This window comes from Nycticebus coucang, chromosome 14 (genome assembly GCF_027406575.1).
Source record: "Nycticebus coucang isolate mNycCou1 chromosome 14, mNycCou1.pri, whole genome shotgun sequence".
Classification (NCBI taxonomy): domain Eukaryota; kingdom Metazoa; phylum Chordata; class Mammalia; order Primates; family Lorisidae; genus Nycticebus; species Nycticebus coucang.
Genome location: NC_069793.1, coordinates 28,585,486 through 28,602,509, shown reverse-complemented (window position 1 = coordinate 28,602,509; position 17,024 = coordinate 28,585,486). Strand labels below are relative to the sequence as shown.

General features: G+C 44.6%; 1 protein-coding gene and 1 long non-coding RNA gene across 2 annotated transcripts in view; both read left to right on the top strand.

The window, feature by feature from the left end:
- LOC128564724 (uncharacterized) overlaps positions 1–12,769 on the top strand; it is a 65,687-nt gene extending 52,918 nt beyond the window's left edge. Inside the window, exons 2-3 of the long non-coding RNA XR_008374145.1 lie at positions 10,220–10,340; positions 12,591–12,769. This is a non-coding gene — a long non-coding RNA (uncharacterized LOC128564724). The remainder of the gene's footprint in view (positions 1–10,219; positions 10,341–12,590) is intronic.
- On the top strand, positions 7,797–9,083 carry LOC128564723 (PRELI domain containing protein 3B-like). The gene has a single exon (XM_053560464.1). It carries the CDS (start codon positions 7,814–7,816, stop codon positions 8,417–8,419), a length of 606 nt encoding a protein of 201 aa, XP_053416439.1. The 5' UTR covers positions 7,797–7,813; the 3' UTR covers positions 8,420–9,083.
- Positions 12,770–17,024: the final 4,255 nt, after the last annotated feature.

The window sequence follows — 17,024 nt, the reverse complement described above, 5'->3', positions numbered from 1 at the left end:
TATAACAATGCTTTTGCCTGTGGAGTAGGACCGTTTTGACTTGATTTAAGGGGGTTTTGGTCAACCACAAGCTCCAGAGAAACTAGCAGTTGCTAAAAGACTAATAATAATAATAATGAAAGTAAGATTTTCTGATAAATGGAGGGGACGTTCCACTATTTTTTGCACCTGGGACAAAAGAGAGTCCAAGGCTCTTTTTTGATTTTGAGGTGCTGGGGTGTAAGTCAGGCATGAAGAAACTAAATGATTGTTGCAGACAGAGGCCAGGAAGGCGAGGGTGTGGAAGAACTGTCGAGAGAAGTAGAGCATGCTTAGGCTGAAGAAGAGAGGGGGCCTAGGGGGTGCCAAAGCTGCCCCCACATCCCAGAGGGGACAATGGAACCTTTACCCAAACTGCAGGCCCTGAACCACTGACATCCATCCCTTGTCATCAAACGGAGGATAGTCCAGCTATCGGGGGTTTCCGAGAGCCCTACATGACCCCCATTCTAAAATATGCCAGCTGAACCTGTTCTCTGCAGGACTCCAAAGTCAAAAAAAAAAAAGAGTTCTTATGGGGTTTCAGGGCCTGAGCTTTGGAGTGTACAGACCTGGGTTTGTAACCTTGGGGAAAGTTTCTAAATCTCTCCAAGCCTCCCTTTTCCCTCTGTAAAAGAGAGATAATAAGATAATGGTAACAATACCTATTTCGCCTTGCTATGATGAGAATCAAATGAGTCAATGCCGTGCAGCACTTTCCATGATGCCTGGCACAATCGGTTAAGTGCTCAGTGAATGTTCGTGGTTTGTCCGTGGCTGTTACTGCCACCACTGCCCGATGACTCTTTCAGTTTACTTCTGTAGCTGTGTTTGACAGGCCTGCCCTCCTAAGCTCACAACATTTTACCCCATGGTCTTCTTGGACAAAACCAAGCTGATGGTTTGGGCGCGTGACTGTCTCTGGCCTTCAGTTTCTCATCTGTAAAGCAGACTTCACCGTATCCGTCATTCTATTTAATAGGGAAGATGATGTACCAAAGACCCCGTGGGTGCAAGTAAGTTGCCTGGAGCGTAACATGAAGGATACAGACTGGAGGTGACCCAATATCCCAAGCCTGGCGTTCTCAGCTCCACCTTTCTGTGTACCCAAATCCTGCTCTTCTTTCAACCAACTCAAGCCCTGCTTCTTACAACCATGTAGGTATCTCCTTCTGGGAGCTTCTGGGCACTTCAGTCTGCCTTGGCCACTTGGGCTGATGATTCTACGCTGAATTGTTTTGTGTTAGAGATGAATCTTCTCACATGGCTGCATCACAGCCATAGCTGGAAGTAAGATCTGAGAGAGCTGGATCTCTGTCATAATGTGTTTTCACACGAATAGATTTTAATAAAAGGCAAATTAAAAACTAATAATAGATACCAGATTCAAGGAGATTGCCATGTGTCAGAATGGTGCCAGATGTCTTCACAGAGAGTTAACATCTAATATCCCCGACAGTAAACCAATGTCAGAAAACTAGCTAGCCCAAGACCCTCCCAGTATACTGAGAGGCCAATTCTTTCCTATCCTCTCAACACCAAGCAGGTATTGGGCACCAGGCGCACAGCAGGTGCAGGGTACATTTGAAGTCAAACACCTTCAGCATTTCTCTCTCATGAACTGCAGATTTAAAAAAAAATGTTCTTTCTCAAAGCAACTAAGTTAAAGGTAAAAAAATATCTGTATGGGCTTTCACTTGCCACTTTCTGGCATCTGTTTACTAAACAGGCTGATCACTCACCTGGATTCCACCCAGGGCCAGTGAGGGAGGGGAAACAGGAGGCCCAAGCAGGACCCAGGTTTCCTGCGGGAAGTCCAGGGGCCAAGCGTCCTGCTTCCGTCTGCTCCATTGTTCACTGGAAGGCAGGCAAGGGGCCTTCTGTTCTTCCTCCAGAATCCCATGGTGCCCTCTCTGTGGCAAGCAAGAACAATGAGCTTTCTCCCCCGCCCCTCACGGCGTGTTCCAGGCACACCTTCCCCCTCTGTGGCCCGTGTGATGCCTGAACACATTGTTAGCGTATGATTTATTCTTTCTAAACCCGTGCCCTGCTGGTGAGGTGAGCCTTACCAATCGCTGAGTGCCCAGCTCTGTTACCAGGGTTAGTGCTCTCCTAGCTGCAGGGAAGGGGCGGTGGGAATTACAAGAGGAAAATGGCACCCAGCACTGCAGGTGAGCAAAGAAGGGGCTGTTCTTTACTTCGGAGAGACCTCCCTGGAGGAAGGAACCTAAAGCGTGGTGTGAGTGGCTCTCCAGGGAAGATGGAGAGAGCATAGCGGGAGGAGAGAAAATGTACCTTAGGTCACATGTGAGGGGCTACTGGGAACCCAGGTTAAAAAGTTAACCCTGGAGAAGAAGAGGTCTATTGGTTGATTGGGAACGACTTGTAATCCAGGTGGTGATATTCCCTGGGTAGAGGGAGTGAGAGTGTGCATGTGTGTGTGCACGTGAGTGTGTGTGTGGGGGTAGTGGGGAGGAGGAGGTGGTGAAGTGACATGGGCAATTGCAAGAAGTTTTTGAAGATGAAGATAAAGCTTAACTTGGGATGGGATATGAAGCAGAATGATAGGTTAACAACAACAAAACAGTTCCAGTTTTGAAAATTTGTTAAAACTAGAGAGCTTTAGAGCCAGAAGGGCTCAGCTCCACTCCTCTTCTCTCTGCTCCCCTCTCCTCCTCTCTTCTCCCCTCCTCTCCCCTCCCCTCACTTCTCTCCTCTCTTCTCCCCTCCTCTCCCGTGCTCTCTCCTCCTCTCCTGTCCCATCCTCTCCCCTCCTCTCCTCTCTCCTGCCCTCCTCTCCCTTCCTCTCCTTCTCTCCCTTCCTCTCTCCTCCTCTCCTGTCCTTTCCTCACCCCTTCTCTCCTCTTCCTCCCCTCCTCTCCCCTCTTCTCCCTTCCTCTCCTCTCCCCTCCTCTCCCCTCCTCTCCTGTCCTGTCCTCTCCCCTCTTCTCCTCTCTCCTCCCCTCCTCTCCCTTCCTCTCCTCTCCCCTCCTCTCCTGTCCTCTCTCCTCCTCTCCTGACCCTTCCTCTCCCCTTCTCTCCTCTTCCTCCCCACCTCTCCCCTCCTCTCCTTTCCTCTCCTCTCCTCTCCCCTCCCCTCCTCTCTCCTCCTCTCTCCTCCTCTCCTGTCCCGTCCTCTCCCCTTCTCTCCTCTTCCTCCCCTCCTCTCCCCTCCTCTCCCCTCCTGTCCCTTCCTCTCCTCTCCTCTCCTCTCCCCTCCTCTCTCGTCCTCTCTCCTCCTCTCCTGTCCCGTCCTCTCCCCTCCTCTCCTCTCCCCTCCTCTACTCTCTACTTCCCTCCTCTCCCTTCCTCTCTTCTCCCCTCCTCTCCTCTCCCCTTTACAGATGAGAAGTTGAGCCCAGAGAGGTCAAGCCACTTGTCTGCAGTAGTAACTCATGTCAGGACCCGGCTTTGGGGAGGGCAGTTAGATCCCTCCGTCCTCAGGCTGGGTCCCCAATTTTTCCCTGTTCCTTCCTTTTGGCTCAGAGGGTGATACTAACCCTGGGTTGTAATACGTGGCACTGAGATAAACAGTGGGACTAATGCACCCTCGGCCCTCCTCAGCCACCAGGACACTTGTTTTAGGAAGAACAAACCCTGGTAGCAGCATTCCCAGGTTCACCTTAACACTCTTGACATTTTGGGCCCAATAGCTCTTGGCTGTGGATGACTTTGGATCCTATGATGTTTAGAAGCATTCTTGCTGCTAGTTGTCATCGTCATCTTCTCCCCATGCTCTGGACATTTAAAAATGTCTCCAGACACTGCAAAATGTCCCCAGAAGAGTGGATATGGAGGGACAAAATCACCCCAGCTGAGAACCATTGTCTGACATTGATACACTTCAGCATCATGTAGGTCTAAGAAAACCTTAAAATCATAAAGGCTGAAGCTCTTACATCATTCGCTGAGAATTAAATGAGAAATATCTTCCAAGTGCTCTTTAGAAAGATGATTTGTTCATTCATCCAGCAGCTCTGGCTTCTTTATGTACTCTGTGCTGGGAGTCTTTAGGGAGACAGGAGTGAATGAGTTGGACTACAGAGGGTTTAAAGTCAGGCTCATCAATGCTGTGAAAATGTCTGGCCCTCACTAGGACTTCAAGAGTCCCATGGGGAAAGGGGAAAAAGAGAGAGAAGCCACAGAAGGCAAAGAATCAACTGTCAGAAGTGTCTGGGAAGCTGAGAGAGCGCTGTCGCAGTGGTTAAGACACAGACTTCAGATCCGGTGCACCCGTGTTTGAATCGTGGCTTATAAAGACTTGGGCACATCACTCTCTTAACCTTGGTTTCCTTACCTATAGAATGGAGATCCTAACAATAGTCACCTCATGATTGTTTTCAAGATTAAATAATATAATGCATACAAAGCTCTTGGCACAGTGCCTGGCACCTGGTAAACAGCAAATCGCCAAAAGCTTCTCTAGCCATCTTTTGGTTTGTACTATTTTATAATTAGGTACAAAGTTGTTTTCCAGGCAAAAGAACATCAACCGCCCTCAAAGGTTGGAGTAAGTCACTGGAGCCGTTATTTTGGCTTTGGCCCTTATGGATGGCTCATCAGTTGTGTATGTGGTTGGTTTTGAGGTAGTGTAGATTTTACTAAGCCTGTTATTTCCTATACTCACAGAAGCGCTGAGAGGAATGTGTTGGATTAAAGAAATGTTCACTCATAATGAAAGTAGAGGTCATTTTTTAAAATTGAAAGTGAGAAAATGCAGAATTGTTGCATGTGCCTTTGCGGTGAAGCGTTGGACGGTGGGGATGATGATATTTATGAAATACTTACAAATGAGGTCGGCACATAGTGAGCGCCCAAGAAATGTCTTCCTTTATGATGATGATGGCGTGGTAGTGATAATGTAGAACAAAGAGAGAATCATACAGTATGGGAAAAATGTCAAGCTTTTATACACAAGACAGTCATTAGCCAGAGGCAATGAAAAGTGAAGAGTAAATCGGAAAACTATCTGGAATACATGGCTGGAGCTCAGATCAATTTCAGATGACATAAGGGTTGAAGAATGCAAAGGCTTAACTTGGAGAAAGTGCTGTGGGGCGGTGACTGTTGCAAGCCATGAGTTTCAGGTTCATTTGAATTGTACCTCATTAAAATGAATCACAGGTGACTGGGTATGAAGCGCATGACTCCCTGAGATAGGTAGTATTTGTGGAGACCATCAGGAGAGAGGGCATCAGCTGCCTTGATAGGTTTACAAGTTGATCGTTGGTAAGGAAGGATGTCCAAGAGAGGAGTATTTTACAGTTGCAAGAAGAAACATCGACTTCAGAGCCTAAACAAACACTTCTACTTGGTGGGTGTGTGAGTGGGGACTGCACGCTTAATCTCTTTTTGCTTACCTTGGACTTACAAACACGACATCCACAACAACATGTTTATTGAGCGTACCAGATGTGCCAGACTGTTCTAAGTGCATTGCATGGGCTTCCACAAGACTCTGTGACTGAGGTAGTGTTATATTCCCATTTTACAGACATGGACACTGAGGCACAATGTGCTTAAGGGAGCCAGCAAGTCATTCACAGAAGCAAGATTTGAATAAAGCAATGTGACCCCAGAGCACAGGCTTTTTAACTATTGAATTTACAAATAAGCTTTGAACACTTGACCTACTTTTATGTATCTTGAAAGCTCCTGTATTATTACAACAACTGTCACCATTAGGGCAGCATGGTTGTTAATGTCAAGGAGACTTATGACCAGGTGGAAGCCATTTCATGTAGCGAAAACACATCATTGGCCTTTGAGTGGGTAGTTTCTGTAAAGCACTGGCAGCCAGTCTGCACTGGCTTAAGGGAGGTGAGTGAGGTGAGGGATGGGAGGACCTCAGTGTTTACAGGAGAGAGGTGAGGGATGGGAGGACCTCAGTGTTTACAGGAGAGAGGTGAGGGATGGGAAGAGTTCAGTGTTTACAGGAGAAAGGTGAGGGATGGGAAGAGATCAGTGTTTACAGGAGAGAGGTGGGGGGATGGGAGGACCTCAGTGTTTACAGGAGAGAGGTGAGGGATGGGAGGACCTCAGTGTTTACAGGAGAGAGGTGAGGGATGGGAAGAGTTCAGTGTTTACAGGAGAGAGGTGAGGGATGGGAAGAGTTCAGTGTTTACAGGAGAGAGGTGGGGGGATGGGAGGACCTCAGTGTTTACAGGAGAGAGGTGAGGGATGGGAAGAGTTCAGTGTTTACAGGAGAGAGGTGAGGGATGAGAGGAGTTCAGTTTTTACAGGAGAGAGGTGGGGGATGGGAGGACTTCAGTGTTTACAGGAGAGAGATGAGGGATGGGAGAACCTCAGTGTTTACAGGAGAGAGGTGAGGGATGGGAGGAGTTCAGTGTTTACAGGAGAGAGGTGAGGGATGGGAGGAGTTCAGTGTTTACAGGAGAGAGGTGAGGGATGGGAGGAGTTCAGTGTTTACAGGAGAGAGGTGAGGGATGGGAGGAGTTCAGTGTTTACAGGAGAGAGGTGAGGGATGGGAGGAGTTCAGTGTTTACAGGAGAGAGGTGAGGGATGGGAGGACCTCAGTGTTTACCAGAGAGAGGTGAGGAGAGGGAGGACTTCAGTGTCTGCAGGCATACCTCATTTTGTTGCTCTTTGTTTTATTATGTTTCACGGATACCACACTTTTTAGAAACTGAAGGTTTGTGGCAACCCAGCATGGAGTGAGTCCATTGGTGCCATTTTTCCAATAGCTGTGCTCACTTTGTTTTTCATTTTGCCAATTCTCATAGTACTTGAAACTTTTTCATTGTCATTTTACCTATTATGGTAAAACATGGTGATCAGTGATCTTTGATGTAACTATTGTAATTGTTTTGGGGCACCACATAGTGCACCCATGTTAGACAGTGAACTTAATATGTGTGCTCTGAAGGCTCCACTCACAGGCCATTCCCTCATCTCTCTCTCTCTCCTCAGGCTCCCCTAGTCCCTGAGACATAACGATATTGAAATCAGACCAACTAATAACCCTATAATGGCCTTGCAGTGTTCAAGTGAAAGGAATATTTGCATGTCTCTCACTTTAAAACCAAAACTAGAAAGAAATGATTAAGCTTAGTGAGACAGGCATGTCAAACACTGAGATAGTCGAAAGTTTGGCCTCTTGTGCTGAATAGTTAGCCAAGTTGTGAGTGCAAGGTAAAGTTCTTGAAGGAAATTAAACAAGCCACTCCAATAAACACGTGCAGGGACACATGAATGCTGTGTTGCTTATATGGGAGAAAGTTCCAGTGCTTGGATAGAAGATCAAACCAGCCATGACATTCCTCTAAGGCCCTATTTCTCTTCAGTCTATAAAGGCTGAGAGAGGCGAGGAGGCTGCTGAAGACAAGTTTGAAGCTGGCAGAGGTTGGTTCATGAAGTTTAAGGGAAGAAGTTGATTCTATAAGGTAAAAGCACAAGGTGAAGCAGCAAGTGCTGCTATAGAAGTTACAGAAGCTTATCTGGAAGATCTAGCGAAGACAATTGAGGGAGGTGGCTACATTACACAACAGATTTTCTACTATAGACAAAACAGTCTTCTGTTGCAAGATGGTATCTAAGACTTTCATAGCTACATAGAAGTCAACGCTTCCTTGGATAGGCCGACTCTCTTATTCAGGACTAATGCCCCTGGTGATTTTAAGTTGAAACCAATGCTTGTTAACTATTTCAAGAATGGTAAATTATTACTAAATATACTCTGCCTGTTCTCTACAAATGAAACAACAAGCCTGTATAACAGTACATCTGTTGATAGTATGTTTTAACAAATATTCTGGTCACCTAGCGCTGCCCGGACATGGCGCAGGCCCCTAGCACCATGAAGATCTGGACTTCGGAGCACGTCTTTGACCACCCATGGGAAACTGTCACAACAGCTGCGATGCAGAAATACCCAAACCCTATGAACCCAAGTGTGGTTGGAGTTGATGTGTTGGACAGACACACAGATCACTCTGGAAAGTTGCACAGCCATAGACTTCTCAGCACAGAATGGGGACTGCCTTCCATTGTGAAGTCTCTTATTGGTGCAGCAAGAATCAAAACATACGTGCAAGAACATTCTGTAGTTGATCCTGTAGAGAAGACAATGGAACTTAAATCTACTAATATTTCATTTACAAATAAGGTTTCCGTAGATGAGAGACTTATATACAAACCACATCCTCAGGACCCAGAAAAAACTATTTTGACTCAAGAAGCCATAATCACTGTGAAAGGAGTCAGCCTTAGCAGTTACCTTGAAGGACTCATGGCAAGTACCACATCTTCAAATGCTAGTAAAGGCCGAGAAGCAATGGAATGGGTAATACATAAATTAAATGCTGAGATTGAAGAACTGACAGCTTCAGCAAGAGGAAGCATAAGGACTCCGATGGCAGCGGCAGCATTTGTAGAAAAATGATAATGAAAGTTTGTAGATAATGTTGGGTCCACCAGGTCTCTACAAGCTCGCAATATATTTATTTGTTATTTAAAAAATACAACTATATTTTAGGTATAATTTTTTTTTAATAAGCTGATGTAAGGCTATATGACTTTTCATCAAAACAGAGATGCAGGGCTTCTAAATAAAAGGGATCATCTGAAATTAGTGTTGTTTGAAATGACTGTCTAATTTTGAGGGTTCCAGTGTCTATGTGAAAATTTAACAGTTTTTTTAAGTACTTGGAAATTGGTATTGAAATTTAATTTCCGAAGGTAGAATTTTAAGGCTTTATGCACTGGAGCTCTACCTGGCTTTGGACCAACCCCAGAACAAAGCAGAGCCACCTCTTCTATACACACGATCACCTGCTGCTGGAAACTTCAGCAGCTGCATGACGGAACTCACTTTACAAGGAGAAATTATGGACTTTTAAAAGATAGTATTTTGTATAAAGTAACTTGCTCTGCTACAAACCACCATTAAAAACCACAGTGTTTTAGTTTTGTACTTAAATATTTTGGGTATGAAAATTACCTCTAAAGTAATACATGGCTCCAACAAAAGTATGATTTTATTGTATTAAAGGGTACTGTATTGATTTGCCAAAGCTTTCTGACTTAGTAAAGGTGCTGTGTTACCTTCAAAAAAAAAAAAACAAATATTCTAAGCCCCTTGTTGAGAACCACTGCTCAGAAAAGAATAAGTGATTCCAAAAAATATTACTGCTCATCGACAAGGTCCCTGTTCACCCAAGCACTCGGATCATGCTGATGGAGATATAGAAGGAGATTAACATTGTTCTCATGCCTGCTAACACAACATCCATTCTACAGCCCATCAATCAAGGAGGCATTTCAACTTTCATGTCTTCTTATTAAAGAAATGCATTTTATAAGATTGTAGCTGCCATAGATTCCTCTGATGGAGCTGGGGAAAGTAAATTGAAAACATCTCTGGAAAGGATTCACCATCTTAGGTACCATTAAGAACATTTGTGATTCATAGGAGGAGGCCAACATATCAACGTTAACAGGTGTTTAGAAGTTGATTTTAACCCTCATGAATGACTTTGAGGGTGTTTAAGACTTCAGTGGAGGAAGTGACTGCAGACATGGTAGAAATAGTAATAGAACTAGAATTAGAAGTGATGTTGGAAGATGTGACCCAATTGGTACCATCTCATGATCAATGTTGAACAGACAAGGAGTTGTTTCTTATGGATGAGTAAAGAGGGTGGTTTTTTGAGATGGAATCTACTCCTGGTGAAGGTGCTGTGGACATTGCTGAAATGACAACCCAGGATTTAGAATATACATAAACTTAGTTGATGAAGCAGCAGTAGGGTCTGAGAGGATCAACTCCAATTCCTGAAAGAAGTTCTACTATGGGTAAAATGCTATCCAACAGCATCACACGCTACCAAGAAATAGTTCACGAAAGGAAGAGTTGATTGATGTGGAAAACTTCATTGTTGTTTTACTTTAAGAAATTGCCACAGCCACCTTAACCTTCAGCAACCCGTCACCCTAGTCAGTCCTCAACATCGAGGCAATATGCTCTACCAGCAAAAACATTATGACTTACTAAAAGCTCAGATGATTGTTAGTATTTTTTAGCTGTGAAGTATTTTTAAATCAAGCTCTATACATGGTTTAGAAATAATGCTATTACACACTTAATAGATTCCAATATAGTATGAACATAAGTTTCATAGACACTAGGGAGCCAAAGACATTATATGACTCACTTCATTGTGATCTATATGCTTTATTGCAGTGGTGTGGAACCAAGCCTGCAGTATGTCCAAGGTCTGCCTATACATCACTTCCAAGTTTGGCAGTAACTGGAGAGACAAAAAATAGAATTACAACCCCAAGGAGTAGCCAGTCACATAAAGGTTTGTTTCCTCTTCTCTCCAAGGTGATAAAAACACAGTGGAAGTAAGAAAAAGGGGCTTGTGGGGCGGGGGAAGAGGGTGAAGACACTGAAAAGGGAGGAAAGATATTTCAAATAAACATCTAGAAAAGGATGGTGGTCAAGGGACTAGTAGAGGGGTGTGGAGTCTGGCTGGATTTGGAGAAGCTGTTTTGGGCTTTACTTTTTGATAATCCTTGATAAAGCAGTCATTTTTTCAGTAATCTGGATCCACACTCATTTGCAGGCCCATAGTCTCCTGGTGTGGATAGTCCATGATCTAATTGTTGGAACTGGATTTGAGTCCAGTGCTGCTATTAAAAAGCTGTTTGATCTCGGATAAATAAGATGCTTCATGTCTCTGAGCTTCGGTTTCCTTATTTGGAGAGTGGCAGATATGAGCTAAAGATCCTGGGGTCCTTTGTGCTTGGAGCAGTTCTTGCATTTTAGGTGAAAGATTAATAATCCTATTGTAAGATTATGTCTTGGAGTGGGAGACTGGCCACCGTTACTTCCTTCTGTCCTGGACAGAGAGGTGACTTGACCAGAATTATAGCATTATATTTATAAATGTGTGTAATTGCCATTTAAACGTACTAATTGGATGGCTGGATTCTAGGGCATTATTTTAAATAGTCCAGAAATCTTATGTCCTTTGTTAGACACATTCATACCTGAGTCTCAGGAGCATCATGGAGTCCAGCTGGCTTGTTGCTGTAGATCACACAAGTTCACCTGTTCCTAGTGGTACTGCTGATCTCCCTAAGTGTCTAGCTCTCAGGAAGGAGGACCAAATGATATGTTCATGCTGCCGACCATTAGTTGTTAGCAGCGTTTAATAGGTAGAATTTTTCCAAATCAGCAGAGCAATTCAATTTAGCAAATGCTTCGAGCGCCTAGTATGTATAAGGCACCAAACAGGAAAATGGGAACTACAGATATCAGTTTTGCTGATCAAAGCCTAAAACCACAATAAAAACACAAAACAGGAAACTGTGACAAGCATCTGACTATCTGGTGTGCAGCCACTTGGCACACGAGGGGTGCAGTCCAACAGCTCGACAGGGGTGTTTGTGTTTGTGCGCACCTGTGTGTGGTCAGTGTGCAATAACAGGCTGGATAAGGGAGGAAGGCTTTCTGGTAGGTGCCAAGGGGAAAAACCTGCAGGAGTTATGCTTTTATCTTGTTAGGCACATGTTATTACTCAAAAACACTTATACATAGTGCCTCAGTAGCTCACACATACACACGCACGCTCCTAACTTTTTATCAGCTTGGTGTACGCTGGTTGCCCTAAGTGACTCATTTGGCTCAAGGTCCAAGCACAACAATACAGCTGCAATTGTCAACATGTGCTCAGGACCACTGAGGTTGCCATAAGAACTGTCCAGACACACAGGGCCTTATGTTCAGGAGAACTCAGCTTAATGCTCTGCTATGCTCTGCAATGCTATGGCTCTCTTGAAATTCATTAGGATTTCTGAACGAGGGACCCTACATTTCCACCTGGCACCTGTCACCACATATTATATGTAGGATAGCTGGTCTTAGTTGCTTGAGACCCCTTTCTAGGGTCTCAGAGGTCAAAACTATTTTAATAATAATATTATTAATATGTACTGTGGCGTCTTCCAGACACAGCGTGACATTGGTATCACGACAGATTGAGTACAGAAGCAGATATGAGAATCCAGCTATTATCTCCTAAGCTAGAAATCCAAGAGATTCCTAGAAATGAAAAACAGTACCACTATTCTTGCTGTATATACAGTTTGCTTTTGGAAAATATGGCTATTTTTCATAAAAATATTTTATTTATATTAAGATGTTATGGATCTTAAAAAATTATTTTTAAGTGAATTAATAAATAACCAAAGATTTTCTTAGTTTAAGTTTCTAATTTGTTAAATATTAATAGGTACAACTCAGAAACACAAAAAGCCTTCAGGGCCCATAATAATTCTGAAGCATAGAAAGGGCTGAGTCCAAAACGTTGAAGAGTCACTGCTCTCTAGGTATTTACTGTTTCTGCCAGAGGAAAGAAACCCTGGGAATGTGATCAAAAGATACAGTGTGATTATTTATACTTTTTCATTTATGTGGGTAAATTGATGTCTACTGAAAAAAAAAGGCAAAGAGACAACCTTTTTAATTACCTTTGAACTTCTGCAGAATTTCCCAGCATGTGACCTAACCCAAATCATTTATTTTTAGTTGTTTTTCTTCTTTGCAGAAGTTTCAGAGTGGCTGGTTCCAGGTTACATCTAGCCCTTGGATGTTTCCAAAGCAGAATGGCAGCTTGCAGAGGCAGTGAGCTCCTCTTCCCTAGAGGGGTCTAGGGGAGGCCAGCTGTCCAGTTCCTCTGGGGTGCTTAAGAGGATTCTGTGTGAGGCAGAGTTGGACGAAGCAACCTCCCAGGTACCTTTCACTTTTGGGATGCTGGCAGGGGAGAATATCTTTTCCCTTACCAAGTTCAAAGTCACGGGGCTGAGGTAATAATCAATGGGTAAAAAGAGAAAAAAAAGAGGAAAGGCCTTCTGTCAACCTGGGAGCAGTGGGCAGTCATCAAAGGTCCCCATCTTCCATTGGAGAACCAGCCATGGACCAGGACCTGAAAAGAGAGTTTTCTCCAAGCACTGTACACAGGGGAGGATGATGTACACAAAGGCCAGGGCCACGCAGGGTGGGAATGAGAATCGCATGTCCTCATTCTTATGACTCTGACTCACTGAAACTAGTCTCTCCCTTCCCTTTTTGGGGCCACTTTCCTCCACTTTTAGCACCACAGTGCTGACAGGCCTTTCCCCCACTTGTCTTTTAAAAATCTTTCTTGTAAGTGAATGCTAAGGTGCTTGGCTGTTAACAGAGTAACTCATCACCCTTGCTGGGGGGAACAAGGAGATCCCGGACACAATATATTTACCCCAAAGAACAAATCTCCAAAGGAGGACATTTTGGATGTTGGGCCAGTAGTATGGACATTTCGGGGGATAGAACATTTTTTTAGCACTTTTCACCATGCCTGCTGTTTTAAAGGGTAATCGATATATCTGCCTTCCTTTCCCCTCTCTCTCCACCCTATTTCCTTCTTCATTCCCTCTTTTCCGCCTTCCTTCTTTAAAAGGTCTTATGGATCATCCATTACATCCCAAGTATTGCCTAGGTGTTGGAATTCAATAACCTGGTATCATTGATTTCATAATGTGTGAGCAGAGTCAGACAGGTAAACCGATCCCTGTAACATGCTCAGGCAGAAGGTCTCGGGGAGGGTGCACAGCCTGCCTAGGATGAAGGGCCGAGCCATCCTTTAACCTAGCTCCTGGAGGAGGAAGTGGTTGTTTCTGAGGGGGAGCAAGAGAACAGGTGCTCCAGACCCAGAGAAGTTCAGTTATGTGCCCAGGTTCACACAGATGTGTTGTTGGATCTGGACTGAAACCTGGTTTGGCTTCACAGCCTGCAGCCCGACTCCATGTGCCAGCACTGCCTTTCCTAGGACCACAGGGAGCGTGGGTGACCTGGCCCAGTGTGAGCTGGGAGGGAAGAAAGAGTGATCGGGAACCAGTCTGTGGTTGAGATTCCACACACTATTCCTTTAATCACACCCGAAAACAGAAAAGGGAGGCAGACATGTATGGACCACTAGGAAAGTAAAGTCCAATTCTTTGAGGTGCCATTAACTTACATTTGTGTTCCAAGTTCTTTAAAGTATATGCATGGAACGCCTGCCAAGTGCCAGGACAGACTGGGTCGCTGTCCTGTGGGAGCTCTTGTCTTTCTTTCCAGAGTAGCTGGGCACAGACCCACTGCTCACCAGGGCTCACGGGTCAGAGCTCTCGGCTGTTTCTGCAGATGCTGCGGTCGCAGCTCCGCACCGCCTCCCTTGGAGCCCTTTGGTCCCCTCTGCTAACATATAACCTGGCTCCTGTCATTTCTCCTTTTCTTCTTCCTGCCCCCTTGTTGGAGGTGCAGTGGGGCGGTGGATAATGACCTGCCAGGAGGAGGGAAGAAGCCCCGCTCCTCGACCAGCGCAGGAGGTGAGGGCTGACCTGGCTCTGCCACGCTCATGTGACAAGGGTATTTGGTACCCTTTACCTTCCAGCCTTTCTGTACCTACCTGGCACTGGCTGAGAGTTTACTCTTCCAGAAACAACTGGGTCCCAGGAAAATGATCCACCCCTCCCACAAGAATGCAAAGAAACAATTGGCTATTAATTTCCAGTAACAGGAACCCCTTCAGCCAGGAAATCTATATGGAACGGTGATTAAGTCGCGAAGGCTCCTTGGCCCCATTAGCGTTCAGGACTACAGACGGCTCTGCTCTCCTCGTAGAGACCATTTTCAGCTGCCGGTCTTGGGAGGATATTTCATTTCTAATTGAAGCACCTGCATGTTTGTGTGGGCAGTACTCTGTGTTGTTTAAGGCCACTAGGAAAGCGGAATGTCCTGGTTTGAATCTGAGCTTAGCCCCTTGCTGTGTGACTTTGGGCAAGTTGCTTAACTTTCTTCCTCTATTTCTCCATCTGTGAAATGGAAATAATAGTATTGACCTCATAGTGTTGTCTCATAGCATCAGGAGAATTAAGTGGGTTTATATTTGTGGTGTTCTTAGAAATATGCACAGGAAATAATTTTTAAAGATTAATAAATAAAATAAATATATTTAATTGAATATATTTAATTATTCAATTGTGGATGGTACTGTCTGTCATCAAATAGAAAGAATGGATTTAGGAAAGAAGTTAAATAGAGAAATTTGGGGTCAAATTGCCTCAGTTCAAATCCTAAATCCACCATTTGATTAGAGGTTAAGTCACCTAATCTCTCTGCCCTTAAATATCCTCATCTGTAAACCACTGTATAGTTGTCCCTATTCCTTAGGGCGGTCACGGGGAATGAGCTTTGTAAAGCTCTTAGCATCGCGCCTGCATTTGGTAAGTGCTTCATGCATTTTAGCTTATGTTATCATCAGGCACTCAGAAGAAATTGCCACATAAATGCAGAGATTTTGATTGCACAAGCTACAGCCTGGTCAAAGGTAATGTACTGAGCAAATGCGGCCGAGCCTGTAGCCAGCTCTGAGAGGCTGGCTGTGCGTTCGTGAGGGAAACGCCCGGCAACTTGCCAAGGCGTGAAGCATTCAGCTCCTCTGTGTGGGAGTCCTGGCTCCTGTACCTGCTGGAGGTGTGATCTTGGGCACGTCACCATCTCCAAACCTCAAATCTGTTCCCTCCCTCCCTTCCTCCTTTTCTTCCTTTCATGAACATTTATTGAGGGCTTGCTCAGTGCAGGAGGCACTGTGTTAGCTTCCATGTATTCTCCAAGGGACAGTTCAGTGACAACCTTGCATCATAGGGGGGCTGTAAGGATTAAACAGTTACTGTCCTTAAGCCTCTGGTCGGGGGTGGTGCCTGGGGTGCGCTCGGTAAATACTGGCTGCTCTCGCTGGGTTACTGTCAGCTGTCCTGAGATCACCTCTGTATTAGGCCTCATTACCCTCCCACAAAGGAGGTGGGATGAGGCTTTTAGGCAGGACAGGCGGAATGATTGTTCAAGGTTACTCATTTTGTTTCTGCAGTAGAAAACAGAGCAGGGATATTTTTCTTCCCTCTGTAAATTTGGGATACTATCAGCAGACCAGTCATCCAAGAAATTAAAAAGCAGAAAGCAGAGTCTACTGAGTAGACTCATTTAAGATCTCCCCTGATCTTATACCATCCTGGGCCCTTTCAAAGCGAGTTTGGCTGATGTGACATTCTTTTGTCCAGGGCAACATTTCCCCAGTAAGTGCTGCAAGATACTATTTCCTTAAGCTGCTAATAGTATTCCATGAGAAGAAATTAAATGGTGGAATGTTTCTTTCCTGCAGACCCCCTCCAAGTTTATAAAATACAAATGTGTTTTATGATATTGCATGCAGCATTTCAAAAAAATCATTTGACTAAGAAACCTTTCCCTAGTAGCTCTAGCCACATCTCATAGTATTACCTCTTTCAGAAACAATTTGAGAAATGCCTATCTAGGAGAGCTAAGCTAGACTTCATCAATGAAAACCAGGCTGAAACACTGAAACCGTGGTAACAAAAGTATTATACTCAGATGAAGAAGTGGGGAGGAGACCAGAACTACCCTAGTTAATGCCAGAGAATCAACAGAGGGCTCTTTGTGAAGGGCAGCCATCCACTTGGCTGGCTTGGCTTACCTTGACTGAGTGAGACACTCCAGCACTGTTAGGTAAAGGTGCTCCTAGGAAACAGGGCATCTCTGCTCTATTTTTTGCTCCTGCAAAATTCTCCTCATTTCCCACAGCCAGCAGAAAACCTCCCAGAAGTTGGTGGTTTGGATGAGAATATTTATGTTCCCCAAACAGTTCTGTTTCTTCCTCTTCTTAAATTAGGAGGTCAAGATGACAGCAGGCGGGAAAGACCTTAGAATGGGAAATAAAACCATATAATAATCTAAGTTATTGCTGACAAGCTGTAGACCCTGGAAGAGGACTCAATCATTTCTTTTAACTCTGTCATCTGTAAAATGGGAATAATATTGTAAAAGAACCAATTTCATGGTGTTGTATGAGGAGTGAGACACAGATTATAGAACACTTCGCTCAGTGCCAGCACATTGTATGTCTGCAATTAACGGTGATGTTTTTATAGATTTCTCAGTGTGT

Bases quoted from the DNA above. Each gene is read 5' to 3' on its own strand.
- LOC128564723 (XM_053560464.1), top strand. From the start codon at position 7,814: ATGGCGCAGGCCCCTAGCACCATGAAGATCTGGACTTCGGAGCACGTC.